The sequence below is a fragment of the Pseudorca crassidens genome, chromosome 19 (genome assembly GCF_039906515.1).
Source record: "Pseudorca crassidens isolate mPseCra1 chromosome 19, mPseCra1.hap1, whole genome shotgun sequence".
NCBI classification, from domain to species: Eukaryota; Metazoa; Chordata; class Mammalia; order Artiodactyla; family Delphinidae; genus Pseudorca; species Pseudorca crassidens.
In genome coordinates, this window is record NC_090314.1 from 18057290 (window position 1) to 18072888 (window position 15599).

Consider the following 15599-nt stretch of genomic DNA (forward strand, 5'->3'; position numbering starts at 1 on the left):
TATACTTATCAGCGTTAGGAAGACTGAATCACACTAGCCACACTCACAAGGCTGGCAAGTGACAAAATTCAAGTGTTTAAAAATATTTATTAATTTAATAAATGATGAACTTATGTGTGTTGATTAGTGTACTCTCCTTATAAACAAGTCATATATAATATGGGATTATATTCAGAATGTAGCTAGGTGATGACATATGAGCAAGCAGAAGTTTAATAAATGGTTTTATACCTGCAGTAGGCAGGCTCTGAGATAACCTTCAATGATCCCTCTAATGAAAGTATAGTATTCATACCCTCCTGTGATTCCCCTCCCCTTGTGTGTAGGTGTGTATTCACTTTTAACGAATAGAATGTAGCAGAAATGATGATTTCACTTCTGAGATTAGGTTACAAAAAGACTGTGGCTTCACCTTGAGAGCTCCCTCTTGTTCTATTGCTCACTCTGAGGAAAGACAATTGCCATGTTGTGGGCTGCCCTATAGACAGGCCTCTGGCTAATGACCAGTGAGGAACTGAGGTCTTCACTCCAACATCTCACCAGGAACTGAGTCCCACCATCAACCACATGAGTGAGCTTGGAAGCAGATGCTCACCAGAGGCACCCAGGTATGCAGCACCTGGATTCCTAACCCTCAGAGGCTGTGAGATAGTAAACGTTTGTTGTTTTAAGCAGTAAGGTTTGGGGTAAATTGTTACACAGCAATAATAACTAACACAACAGCAATCATATAACTTTTGAAATACTAATTTAAAAACACTAAAAGACAATAAGGAGGGAAATAAAATTGAATAAAAACTATAACAGTAGTTTCCATGGTTACACTATTTATTTTAATAGCTTCTTAGGCATTCTAATCACACTGACTAGATTCCCTAGTAGTGGTTAATTTCATCCAGTTTATGTTGAGTCTTACTAGTTTTATTCCCAGGGAGTGACATTTTATCTAACTTCTAGATGCATCTAACTATGGACTCCAACAAACTGAGTATTATACACACTGACAACTAAATATTTATTGATTCATTCATACATAAATTCATTTTGTCTACTGAAGACTCAGAAAGGAATCCAAAATGGCATACTGATTCTGTTGGTCTTTTTTTCTTTTGGATTAATGTTCACAGGAGAGTTAGATGTTAAATTCATTCATTTTTTTAAAATACTTTTTTTAAACAAAAAGTATAAATGTTAAATGTACAATGAAAAAATAGAGAAGCAAAAAAGAAGAAAGTGAAAGTCAACTTTGAACCTGCTACTCAGAGAGGACTGCTACTGAATGCACTATTGATTTTAGTTGACAGCAGTTGCCTATTCTATTTTTTTTAAACATCACAAATAAGACTTTTTATTGTCACCATTAAATGTCTGAATTATAAACAGATTCTTGGATTGGTGGCTCATATCCATAAGCTCATTCAACTCTAGCATTCAACTCATCCCCAGCAGCTTTTCCAAAACTACTACCTTCACCATGAAACTCCATTAGTTTACCCAATTCAAATTTTTGCTTCTTAGGATTTTTACTTGTCTAACAAAGACATCAGAGAGAGGATAAAAAGACTGGCAAAGCCTTTTCTATGTCTTTCCCAGTGCTGTCTGGAATCAATTTATTGACCACTTTTTTTAAGTTATTTGTCTGCACCTCTCGGGTCATGATTCCCAACATCTTCTGGATTTCTGACTATTGTGTTTTTTAGTAAAATCAACACAGAATTAGATGAAGCAAATAACCATTGGTAGTCTTGACATCAGCATGAGATTCGATCATGGCCTGCCATTTTTTGACCATTCTGGAGCACAGTTTATCACAGGTACAATCCATGCCATGGGAGTTGGTCAGGCAGTTTTTGCCCTGAACATCCTCAGTAATTAGCTTGGATTTTCTAAATGCACCTTCATTATTCTGCAGATGAGCAAGGCTCACTTTAAAAACATGACCCTTGAGGCCATCAGATGCAATTTTGATTCCTTGAGTTTTCCTGACTAGTGTTTTTCCAATGTTTCATATACTGAACATAGCTGGTACTTTCACATCATACCAATCTTTCATAGAGAATGGATTAACCACTTTCTTCTTGGCAAACTTTTTGCCACTTTTCATAAGCACTTGTTCTTGCCCACTGCCATGGTGCTGCTCAGAGGGCCAAAAGGGCTATTTGCTTATTTTTTTAAAAATTGGGAAAATATTCTATTCTTGGTTAACTTGCTAATTGATTTTTCTGAAACTCAGTTTCCTTAATGAAATATTATATCTGAAATTTTATGTATTAATATTTAATAATTTAGTATCACTAATATTTAATACCTAGTACCACTTACTAATGTTATAAACACTATACCCAACAACTTTATTTACATTATCTAATTTGACTTTCACTATACCTTGTGAGTTAGGCACTAATATTACTTCTATTTTTCAGATAAGTAAACTAAGGCTTAGAGAGGTTAAATAATTTGCTCACACAGGGTCACAAAGCTAAGCAGTTTCAGAATAGAGATTCCATCCCAGTTCTGTCTGACTACAAAATTTATACTCATACCACTCTGCTATAGTTTCTCCCTCAAACTTGTTCCCATAATGCTTTTCATAAAGGAAAAATGTCATTTAAAAAACTTTCATATTTAGAAAAGACATCATATTTGTTGTTAAAAGACTAACCTAATTTACCCATACCTCCATTCAATTCCTTTGAAAGTTTTTTGAAGATAGTGTCTCAAGACAAAAATATTAAGATCTAAAGGAAATATACATGAATAAAATTCTTTCCCTGCCAAAATAAAACAGTGGATGTTACCAATGATTTGCCTCGTTTGAAACTGGAACTATCATCAGGGAGCCAATTTCCATTTATATAAAACTACATAATTCTGTTTCTGATTATAATTTCTAAAGTTATAGTCAACTGTTACAGTTGAAAAGCTAGATTTTTATCAGTTACACTTCTGCTGCTGTAGCGTCTATTATAATGAAATAAAGGAGTAATATGGAAAGAAAGAGCAGTGATAGTGATTAAGGAATGTTAGAATAGAAAGAAATTTGGAGGCTACTTTGCCCATTCTCCATATTTTAGAGAGGAGAAAACTGAGGTCCAGAGAATTAACTATCTCTGTATCTCTTAAGCTGTCAAAGTAGACAAAGTGTAAGAGTACAGGTGTGTGAAAAGTGACTTTCATCTGATAATTAAGACAGTGTTGCAAATGTATTCACCCAAGTTCTAAAACTCTATCAATAAGAGAAACAGATTTTTTAAAAACCCCAAATAACAAAAAGCATAAGATCTGGTACATAAAAAGTACCTAATAAATATTTGCGAATGAACAAATGAATAAAAAGATTTTATTGCTTTCATTTTCAAGTTCCCTCACAATCCTTTAATTCATATTTTATATGCAATCATAATGTATACATATAGTTTATTTTGCTCTTTGCCCTTGAGTTATAGCATAACATTTTTCTGTGTTATAAAATGACCAGAACCTTTTAAAGGACATATTGAAGTTACAACACTTCTGAGTCAGATTCCCAAATGACTGTTAAAAATGACTATTAACAGGGGTGAATCCAGGTTTTGCAGGGAGGCCCTCATTAAGGAAAAAATTACAAAAATATGTTACTTAAAAAAATTTTTTACAAAACAGTGAAAAAATATCTCTTTCAAGAGACCATTTCTAGGGCCCCTCCAGGGCTTGGAGGGGCCTGTGCATTGAGTGGCCCTGAACCTTCATTAGCTGCATAGTACTTATGCCTCTGTTGGTAACCAGATACCACCTTCATGGTGGTTATGATACAGCTTGAATGTTTTTTAGAGGTTTACTAAAATTTTAGAAATGTACATCACACTTTGACAGTGTTAGAAATTCTTTCTATCCAGCTGACCTGGAATCTACTTCAGGCCCCACCATAAACTTGGTGGCTTTTAAATTATAAACAAGTCTCTTAACTTCTTCAGGTCTCAAATTTCTCATCTGTAGAATGGGCTTAATCTCTATCTCAAAGAATTGCAAATGAAAACAAAGATAAAATAGTTGGTACAGTTCCTGACACATCATAAATGCTCCATAAAGATTAGGTATTATGATTACAGTGATAGTTAAAACATTAGCCTACCTTATATGGGAACCTCCTGTCTCTCCATTACAACTTTGTACATTGACTGTAGGTAAAATATGGTGTAAAATGAGTTTTAAGGATTGTGCAGATTCAATTTTTTATTATTTTAATTTTTAAAAATAATGTTATTATGGGGCTTCCCTGGTGGTGCAGTGGTTGAGAGTCCGCCTGCCAATGCAGGGGACACGGGTTCGTGCCCTGGTCCGGGAAGAACCCACATGCCGCGGAGCGGCTGGGCCCGTGAGCCATGGCCGCTGAGCCTGCGCGTCCGGAGCCTGTGCTCCGCAACGGGAGAGTCTACAACAGTGAGAGGCCCGCGTACCGCAAAAAATAAAAAAATAAATAATGTTATTATGAAAAATAGTAACTACATAACAGAACATTTGGAGAATAGAGAAAAGAAAAAAAATAGCACCCATAATTTCTCCAGACTTATGCTATATTTTCTTGTTGTGTTTTTTTCCTTAATGCAGGCTTCATTTAAAATATAAAAATGCTTGAAATAAGTAGACCCAATTATTCTCTTTTTTTTAAATTTAATTATTTATTTGGCTGTGCTGTGTCTTAGTTGCAGCACGTGGGATCTTTAGTTGCGGCATGCAAACTCTTAGTTGTAGCATGTGGAATCTAGTTCCCTGACCAGGGATCGACCCCAGAGCCCCTGCACTGAGAGCACAGTCTTAGCCACTGGCCCACCAGGGAAGTCCCCCAATTATTCTCTTTTCAAGGGGGGTTGGTATTATGGCATTATTATTTTCAAATACATGGCAAATCTCAAAATATGTTTTACATAAAACTATTTGAGAAAAATCAGGAGGAAGAAAAGATACACATTCTACTGTTATCGTTCCATAGTTATTCCCACAAGCCGCGCGGCGCGGCCAAAATAAATAAATAAATAAAGATTCATGTTTTTATAAGATTATGATCTTACTGTACATATAATTTGATAGTCTGCATTTTTTTCCTACATTATATCACAAGTCTTTCTCCATACTACTACATACTACTACAGCGACATTCATAGTAACTAGAGCATCTGAGAGCAAGGCTTAGTTTCCTAAACTTCATATGACTGTGTGTGAAGAAACTAAGGCAGGCCAAGGTTTGAAAAGTCAGAAACTCGGAGTGAGTGCTTTTGGTTTGCCTGCAACTATAATGTGGAAAATGTAGAAAGAGAAGTTATGACTCAGGGATTCTTGATTTTCAACCAAACGTCCCAAGTCAGCAAAAGAATATAAAGCCCTATCAATATAATCCTAAATTCCATAAACACTTTTATTTCTTTAATAGATGGGAAAGTGGTGCAATACTATTCAACAGCAAGGACTTATCTGTCACAACGTGTTATTATTAGGGTTTTAGCTCTCAAAATGGGGTAAATTTACTCCTCCACCACCCAAAGGGGTCTTTCTTTAAAATTCCGCAAGGCAACGCAAATCCTCACTATAAAGAACAAGTCAAGTCCGGACATGGTTGTCTGAATTCAGTGACATTTGCTCTTGGAAAAAGACTTTTACCTTTTAATTATGCTTTTGTGCTGATATTCATTGATTTCAAAGCACAAACTTTTTCTTTTAAGCTTCTTGTTCCTTTAACATTGTCCTGCTGTAGGAATTCAAGCCACTTTTAAAAATTGTAAAATATACACTGAGGAAGCAATCCACATGTCCATTGCTGAATGAATGGAAAAACAAAATGTGGCATATGCATACAATGGAATATTATTCAGCCTTAAAAAGGAAGGAAATTCTGATATTGATACATACCACAGCATGGATGAACCTTGAAGACATTACGCTAAGTGAAATAAGCCAGACACAAAAGGACAAATATTGTATGATTCCACTTATATGAGGTATCATAGAGATAGAAAATAAAATAACGGTTACCAGGGCATGGGGGGGAGGAAGGAACAGGGAGTTATTGTTTAATGGGTACAGAGTTTCATTTTCTGATGATGAAAAGTTCTGGAGATGGACAGTGGTGATGGTTGCGTAACAGTGTGAGTGTGCTTACTGACACCGGACTGCATACTTAAAAAGGAGTAAAATAGTAAATCTTATATATTTTATGGTAAATTTTAAAAAATCCAGTGTATAACATACATTGAGAAAAATGTATTATACATACATACATATTCAGTTTAAGAAATAATTATACAGCAAATATATGTGTAATCACCAACTAGGTCAAGAAATAAAATATTATCAGAGTGCACCCCTGTGCCCCCATCACAACCGTTTTCTTCCTTCCTGAGTAACCACTGACCTGACTAAACATTTAAAAATCAGGCTGTGATGTGATAATGCAGGATAAGTTAAATCAATATTAGAAAATGCAACCGAGTATTTCTTTAAATTCCAATATTTTCCATATATGCAAAAAAAATTTTTTAACTTAACTTTTAAAGTGCTCTTTCACCCTCTTTCTCTCTTGAAACTCTTCACATTCTAAAACCCTTCTTAGTTCCACAGTTGACCTCACCTGCAGCGTTAAAACAAAACAAAACAAAACAAAAAAACCTACTTCAGTGTAGATTTTAGATTTTCATTCCTCCCACTCTCCCTTGCCTCCAACTACAAAGAAACAATGATTTAAACCCTTTGTGCTCTTTTAGAAAATTACACAGATACCCCATTGTGGAATCCTATAATCCCTTCGTGGAAAGGAAGAGATTAGCATATGAATACAAAGCAAAATGAATCCAGAATACAAAATGATCTACTGGATTGCGAAGCTCTTGTATTTTTAAAAATGTATTTATTTCCTCTTTTTGTATTGCCCCTTTAGTGGTCTCAGGGTTAAGGGAATTGAGCTTCCCCTCTGGTTACCCGGAAAAGGATTTAGAAAGAAAAAAAAAAAAGCCAATAGATTCTAGGAGATGCAAAACCAACAGATGGCTCCCAGAGCCACTGGAATCGCCAGTGGAATCTGCTGCCCTCAACATGAGCTAGCTTGCGGGCGAGAAGTGTAGAAAGTGCTGTTCGCAGACTGCGCAGTGAAGGAGAGAAAGCGACAGAAGAGAGAGCCATAGTGCTGACGTTGAAGGCCCGGCCCTGTAAGGTTGCATAGGGTAAGTGGCGTTGGCCAGCAGGCAGTGGCTAAGGGGAAGGAAAGAGGATTTGGGCTAGGGGCGGGGCCAGAGGCACAGCGTGGCTCCTGATTGCTGGGGTGCGGCTGCCAATCTCGCAGAATCGCTCGGTTAACCAGTGCGCTTGCGAGACGCGCTCAGATATACTGAGTGAGCCCTGAGAAGCAGTCTCAGATCCTGACGGTGCAGCAGCCCGCAGCCTCAGCTAGAGAGTCCCAGCCGCTTTCAATGGAGGAGAAGCCCAGCCAGCCACAGCCTCAGCACCATCACAGCCACCACCATCCGCACCATCACCCCCAGCAGCAACAGCAGCAGCAGTCGCACCACCACCACCATTATTATTTCTACAACCACAGCCACAACCACCATCACCACCACCATCACCAGCAGCCTCACCAATACCTGCAGCATGGAGCCGAGGGCAGCCCCAAGGCCCAGCCAAAGCCGCTGAAACATGAGCAGAAACACGCCCTCCAGCAGCACCAGGAAACGCCGAAGAAGAAAACAGGTCCGGGAGGGAGGACGAATGGGGGAAGGGGGATGGAGGTGGGGGGTAGGGGAGATGGGGGTGGGGCTGGATCGGGGAAACGCGGACGGGGTCAGGGTGTGTGTGCGTGTGTGTCCGTGTCCTGCGGGTCTGGGGAAGCCCCCTTTCATTCTCCGAAAGCTCGGGCTGGGCCTCGGGGTTTGCAGCGCCCTCTTCTCCTCAGCATGGGAGAGGCCCAACCAGGCCAGTGTGACCTTCCCGGCCCGGACTGGAGGGAGACCCGGAGGGTCGGCCTTGGAAGTCTAGGCTTATATTCCTTTCTCGTTTACTTTCTTGCGGCCCCGGAGGGACCCTAATTTGGGGGCCCTGAGTTGGGGGTGAACCTCGCCCCCCCAGGAAAGTCCTTCGGGTGTAACTCAGGAAGGCCTAGCGAATTCCGACTCGGGTGGCGTCGCGAGACCCTTTTGCGTACGGCGATGAGAGGGTAGGGGGGCAGAGTTGAGGAAGTGTCCTCCCTCACCCGCCACCCCAAGCCCACCTGTGGCCTTGGGGTTCCCCGTCTGGGGGGGCGGTTGGGACCCCTCGACTCTCGGGTCATTTCCACCCCTAGACGCCCCTTTCGGGCACCGCACCTCGCAGTCTATCCCCGCGGCTCCCCCCGAGGCCGGCGCCCCGGGCCCGCTCCCCCCAAAGCCGGCGCGGCTGGAATGTTCTCTCCTCCTCGCGGGGCCGCTTCCTGTCCGCCATGTTGGAAGCCGATTCCTGTCACCGACTCCGGCCCACTGAAGAGCGGAGGGGGAACAGTGTCGAGGGGCGCACGGCGCGGCCGAGCCGGGTGGCTGGGGATCCCCCTCGGCGTCACCTCGCTTCCCGCCCTGCGGGGGCGCCGCCGCCCCCGGCCCGCGGCCGCCCCTCCCCCCGTCGCCGGCCGGGTTGTGTAACCCGGTGGCGGCCGCGCGGCCCCGGGCGGGTCCCTGGGGTGAGGGGCGGGGGCGGTTGGGGTGGGGGAGGGAAGCGGCCACGAGGGGAGCGGCCTGCGCCGGGCCCCGCGTGCTGGCGGCCGCATTTCCCGCTCCCGGGTGCGGCGGGAGGCGCGGGCGGTCGGGGCGGGGAGCCGGCCTCGAAGCGGGGCTGAGGGAGAAGGAGGCCGCGGGCGGCGGCCGCGAGCGCTACTGGGGCAGGAGGGCTTGGGCGGGGGGGCGGGAGGGATACATTTTGGGTAGAGGCGGTGCCTGAAGACCGGGTGGGGTACCCAGCGGGAACCAGGCTCCCCGGTCACGAGTTTCTCTGCCACAGGAACCTCGTCTCCTGCCAGGTTCGCTCACGACTCCGCCTCTCAGGCTTTCACTTGGGCCCTTTCCTTCTAGCAGCTCATTTTTACAAAAAAAAAGCTTGTTCTATCTCTCTCCAACCACCCCAACATTTATTTTCCGGGCTTGGGCAGAGGTTTTGAGGAGAGAGATTAGAAAAATGTTCGATTGAATGGTAGAGAGGGCGACGTTTTTTTGACCCCTTTTTCTTGCCCTTAAGGGTGAACCGAGGTGGCTCATCCATGAGGTTGGTGCACTACCATCTTGCCTGGGAGGAGACTTTTTTTCCATGTTAGAAAGGAAAGGTGTTTTCCGATTTTAAAACCGATATGGATCCCCAAACTCTTCTTTTTAACAAATGTTAAATTGAGGGCAAAAGTCATTTTAGAAAACATTTGAAAAGAAATGAACTTAAAAGTTTATAACCACGCAGATTAAAAAAAATAATGGTTCTTTATAAGTTGAAACGGTAGGAGAATGAATGTTAAATCCTGCGTGTCAAATTTGATATAAGCAGTTACTGAGAGCTGGAGAAAAACTGCTTTTCTATTGCAGATTTAATAGTACTTGAAGAGTGAAATTGGAATGTCAGCTTTTCCATTTTGGGGGGTGGTAGGGACTGATGGTGTGCAGTAGAAATGAACATTAAATTTGTTGAGTATTTAATCCTAAGGATTTGGAACAGTTTAAAAACTGTTAGAAACTGTATAATACTAGATCTTTTTAACGTTAGGTTTTTTTCAACTTCAGGTGAAAAAAATCTTACTATGGTTACTTGGACTATAAGGCAGTATTACAGTTCAGATTGGAAAATTCAGTTTTGTCTGTCACGTATTAATATACTCCTGCAGGACTCCTCTCTACTTATGGGGGCAGCCCCTGAACCATTCAAGGTGGCATCCTTCAAATTATAATAGTTTGTCTTATCCTGAAAGGGAATAAATAGGGGAAACTGGGTTTAGCAGTTCTGAGAGAATGTAAACAATTGGGGTGAGCAGCTTTTCTTGTGTGGCCTGGTCACACCACTGTTGCTTCAGCATGCATAGTGCTAATTTATTAAGAAAACTTGTGAGGATTTTTGAAATGTGCCTGTAACGTGTGGAGGTGGGCTTTTATGACCCATTACCCATAAACCTGTAAAGAGTAACAATTTTTCTTTATCCAGAAGAGGGAGCAAGAGAGGGACAAATGCAAATTCATTCGGTAATTTCAGATACTAATCCAAAAGCTAGATTTATCAGAACTCCAGTTCTGCTGAGTCCTTTTGAAGTAGGGTTAGGTGCTTTAGCATGGCAACCCTAAATAATAAAAGCACTTGGAGACTTTTGATTTCTCTCAGTAATTCTATAGTGTTTACCTTTTCTTTCAATATCTAAATTTTTAAAAGAAAATGTCTCTTCGACAGACTTTTTGCAACCAACAAAGTTGCCATGGGAAAATTTTTATATCGTTAAATGAGAAATATTTTTTGTTGTTAAAACTTGGGGGGTGGAAGTATAGTGGCTTCTGGGTGGTTTTTAAGTTGGTGATTTCTGATATCAGAGCCATTAAATAGGAAAAATTTTATTTTAAAGTCTTGGCTTTGGTCCAGCTAGTTTGGACTTTGGATTATTTATTTATTTTTGTGTTTAAGACTGCTTATGTTTGAGATCTGAAAAGTTATGACTAATTGGCCCAAGGGTACAAGCCTTTGTTTTAGCCTGTTAGTATGTTAAATGGTATATATAGTTCTCATTGGTCTAGAGTTGTGCACTGGTAAACTTGTATCTGTTAAAAACCGTTGAGAGTCTCTGTCAAAATTTCTGCTTTTCTAGAGAAAAATAAGAACCTTTTAGAAAACATCCTAAGCAGTGATCTCTGCTGTTTCATAGAATTTTTCCACCAAAAGTTTGATTTGATTGGCTATCATAGCTTTTTTAGCCAGCCAAAAAATAAAATGTACCTTTACAGAAGTTAAGAACTTCTACAAAATATATTCTCTCATGAAACAAGTTCTGTGCCACTATATCTCAAGAATGATTATGCCTTAAGTATGTTTTCTTAAGTTATTTCCTGAAAGTTTATATAATATAATTTGCTCATTTCTCTGATGTGGAGTGACTTAAAATTATAGTAAACAGTGTTGTGAATCTTCTCAGTTTGTTCTGTTTCACATCAAGTTCTTTTAAAACAATGGTTCTCAGGCCTTAGAAAAAATCTTAGTGTCCCTTCTACTCTTAAAGTATACAAAGAACTTTTGATGTGGATTATGTCTGTTGATATTTACCATATTGGAAATTAAAACAAATCTCAAAACAAGAAAATACAAGCTCATGTGCCTTTTAGCCTTGACAGGCTAAAGGCCCAAGAGAATGAATGAGAGTGACAAATTATTTATTCCTTTTGGAATACTAAATACTAGGAATACTAAATACTATTGGACTTCCCCCCCACCCCCTGAAAAGCTGCCTTAAATGAGTGTGAGTGTGTGTCTGTATCCATCCTTCTCTTAGATCATGTATCTAATGACTTGACCTCAAGATGCTTTAGGGAACATTTCACAGTAAGGTAGATAAGTTGTAATGCTATTTTACTAGTAAGGAAGTGAGAAAAGTTGTTGACCCGGCTGAATCACCTATAGTAATAAGCTGATTCTGGTGACTGAAGTTCTTAAATTAAACTTGAATACCATAACACTTTTTCAAATTAGATACCTTTCATTGTAGTTTTGTTAGTATCTTACTGAATCATTTGGTTAGGCAGTATGACATAGTGATGGGAAACCATGTTCCAGACAGACTGGAGTTCAGCTTTCCAGTTCTTCCACTTTGTGACTTGGGCAAGTCCCTTAATTTCTCTGAGAGTCTGTTTACCCAAATATAAAATGAAGAAAATGTATCTATAAGAGTTAGTACATAGGTGCTTGGGTTTCATACAGTAGTAGTATGATTTAATGTCTGGGAAGTGTCAATGAATTTAAGACCACTTTTTTTTTTTTTTTTTTTGCGGTACATGGGCCTCTCACTGTTGTGGCCTCTCCCGTTGCGGGGCACAGGCTCCGGGTGCGCAGGCTCAGCGGCCATGGCTCACGGGCCTAGCCGCTCCGTGGCATGTGGGATCTTCCCGGACCGGGGCACGAACCCGTGTCCCCTGCATCGGCGGGCGGACTCTTAACCACTGCGCCACCAGGGAAGCCCAAGACCACTTTTGAAAAAGTTCACAAGTGTTAGATTTTTGTTTCACAGAATGCAATAGGAACTGCTTATGGTGACCACCAGCCATGTATGGTTTCATAGAAGTGGAATCTTTAATTTTGTTGTAATACTTAGATTTACTGTATCAGTATAACTTGATTTTTCCCAGAAGGTAGCTCTGTTCTTAATTGTAAAAAAATTTTACTTACTTGTTTATATTTAAATTGTTTATTTATTTATTTAGGCTGCACTGGGTCTTCATTGCAGCGCGCAGTGTTTAGTTATGGTATGTGGGATCTTAGTTCCCCCACCAGGGATTGAACCTGGGCCCCTTGCATTGGGAGCATGGAGTCTTAACCCCTGGACCACCAGGGAAGTCCCTATAAAGGAAATTTTATAACAGCCTGGTGAGAATGATGGGAAGGTTGATCCTGTTAGGTGAGAGATATTATGCTTAAGATGTCATCTTCTTTCTGACCTTAGACTCTGGTTTGATACCAGGTCAGTTCTGTCTCTTGCTTAGTAAACTTCCTAATCTGTGAAATGGGACTGACAAGTGTTTTCTCATAGTTATGAAATAATAACATAAAGCTGAAGTCATAGTGTCTAGTACGTTGTAAATGAATAGTTGTTAAGTGTTATGTACATATTGTAATTTTTTTAACCTTTTTTTCCCTAGGTTATGGTGAACTAAATGGTAATGCTGGAGAAAGAGAAATATCTTTAAAGAACCTGGGTTCTGATGAAGCCACCAACCCTATTTCCAGGGTCCTCAATGGCAACCAACAAGTTGTAGACACTAATCTGAAGCAGACTGTAAAGTCCAGCACCTTTGGGAAAGCAGGAATTAAAACCAGGAATTTCATTCAGAAAAACAGTATGGACAAAAAGAATGGGAAGTCTTATGAAAATAAATCCGGAGAGAACCAATCTGTAGACAAGACTGATACCGTAGCAATTCCAAATGGTGTTGTAACAAATAATTCTGGCTATATTGCTAATGGTTATATGGGCAAAGGAGCAGATAATGATGGTAGTGGATCTGAGAGCGGATATACCACTCCTAAAAAAAGGAAAGCTAGGCGCAATAGTGCCAAGGGTTGTGAAAACCTTAATTTAGTGCAGGACAAAATAATGCAACAAGAGACCAATGTCCCAACCTTAAAACAGGGACTTGAAACTTTCAAGCCTGACTACAGTGAACAAAAGGGAAATCGAGTAGATGGTTCAAAGCCCATTTGGAAGTATGAAACTGGGCCTGGAGGACCAAGTCGAGGAAAACCTGCTGTGGGTGATATGCTGAGGAAAAGCTCTGATATTAAGCCTGGTGTAAGCAGCAAAAAGTTTGATGATCGGCCCAAAGGAAAGCATACTTCTGCTGTTGCCTCCAAAGAGGACTCGTGGACCCTATTTAAACCACCCCCAGTTTTTCCAGTGGACAATAGCAGTGCTAAAATAGTTCCTAAAATAAGTTATGCAAGCAAAGTTAAGGAAAACCTCAACAAAACTGTACAGAACTCTTCCGTGTCACCATCTTCATCTTCATCCTCTTCGTCATCTACTGGGGAAACTCAGACCCAGTCTTCAAGTCGATTATCCCAGGTCCCTATGTCAGCGCTGAAATCTGTTACTTCGGCCAGCTTCTCTAATGGGCCAGTTTTAGCAGGGACTGATGCAAGTGTGTATTCTCCTGGGGGTCAGCCACTGCTAACTACTGCTGCTAATACTCTAACACCCATCTCTTCTGGGACTGATTCAGTTCTCCAAGACATGAGTCTGACTTCAGCAGCTGTTGAACAAATTAAGTCCAGCCTTTTTATCTACCCTTCAAATATGCAAACTGTGCTGTTGAGCACAGCACAAGTGGATCTACCCTCTCAGACAGATCAGCAAAACCTGGGGGATATCTTCCAGAATCAGTGGGGTTTATCATTTATCAATGAGCCCAGTGCTGGCCCTGAGACTGTTATTGGGAAGTCATCAGATCATAAAGTGATGGAGGTGACATTTCAAGGGGAATATCCTGCCACTTTGGTTTCACAGGGTGCTGAAATAATCCCCTCAGGAACTGAGCATCCTGTGTTTCCCAAGGCTTATGAGCTGGAAAAACGGACTAGTCCTCAAGTTCTGGGTAACTTTCTAAAATCTGGGACTACTAGTGAGAGTGGAGCCTTATCCTTGGAACCCAGTCATATAGGTGACCTGCAAAAAGCAGACACCAGTAGTCAAGGTGCTTTAGTGTTTCTCTCAAAGGACTATGAGATAGAAAATCAAAATCCTCTGGCGTCTCCTACGAACACTTTGTTAGGCTCCGCCAAAGAACAGAGATACCAGAGAGGCCTAGAAAGGAATGATAGCTGGGGTTCTTTTGACCTGAGGGCTGCTATTGTATATCACACTAAAGGTAACTTATTTGTTTCCTATATGAAGGTTCTTACTGGTCATTTTAATGTACATTTATTGCCTGTTGTATTAAGAGTGAAATTTGGAAGCTACTATGAGATTCTTTAAGAATTCCAGAGCTTAGTTGAGAATAACAATGTTGATAAGCAGCTGATATCAGACTCTAATTCAGGGTCTTTGAAAACAGTATGGTTAAGGTTTAGAAGGAATGTTCACTTTTCCAACTTAAAAGTGTTTCTTTTTATATAGACAAGGATAATTGACCTCCTGCCTTTTGTTCAAGGAATATTAAATTTTTTCTTTGAACAGGTGTTGCCTCTCCTTTGCTTTTTATATCATATGCTGCTTTATTAGTGAGCTCACTTGTTTGTTCTAATTTGCTTAAAATGAGTAGGAGCAGTGTTTTGGAGGAGTCCAAAAAGGTGGAGTGTCAACTAATTTTTTCTCTTATAAGAAGGAATAACGGGTGCTAAAAGGTAGCTAGAAAATAATCAAACTACAATGGCAGGTACAATCATCATTGTATGGACCAGGCTCTTGGGAGTCTGCGCCTGTTACAGCCCCAAAGCCCATGTTAAAAAAGAACCAGATATCTTTCAAGCTCCATGTTAATAACCTTCTTAGGATAAGGCTTATTTGTGTCTTAAGGAAAAATTTGCTATTTGGCATAACTAATTTAAATCCTTAAAATAATGTTTTTTTGGTTTGTTTGTTTTTGCAGTATTTTTGTAGCCGTTTTTTAAAATTTATTTTTTATTGAAGTATAGTTGAATTACAGTGTTGTGTTAATTACTGCTGTACAGCAAAGTGACTCAGTTATACATATATACATTGTTTTTCATATTCTTTTCCATTGTGGCTTATCACAGGATATTGAGTATATAGTTCCCTGTGCTATACAGTAGGACCTTGTTGTTTATCCATTCTATATATACCAATTTGCATATGCTAATCCCAAACTCCCACTTAAAACAATGTTTTTTGTTTCATGAATGATGTTTACAAATGATGTTACAAG

General features: G+C 40.5%; 1 protein-coding gene and 1 pseudogene across 1 annotated transcript in view; one reads left to right on the forward strand and one right to left on the reverse strand.

Annotated features, from left to right (window-relative positions):
* Window positions 1-1360: 1360 nt before the first annotated feature.
* LOC137212571 (small ribosomal subunit protein eS1-like) lies at window positions 1361-2130 on the reverse strand (annotated as a pseudogene).
* Window positions 2131-7336: 5206 nt separating this feature from the next.
* Window positions 7337-15599, forward strand: part of NUFIP2 (nuclear FMR1 interacting protein 2) — a 28935-nt gene continuing 20672 nt past the window's right edge. Inside the window, exons 1-2 of the mRNA XM_067715578.1 lie at window positions 7337-7716; window positions 12858-14582. Coding sequence (XP_067571679.1) covers window positions 7437-7716; window positions 12858-14582 — 2005 coding nt within the window. The 5' untranslated portion in view covers window positions 7337-7436. The remainder of the gene's footprint in view (window positions 7717-12857; window positions 14583-15599) is intronic.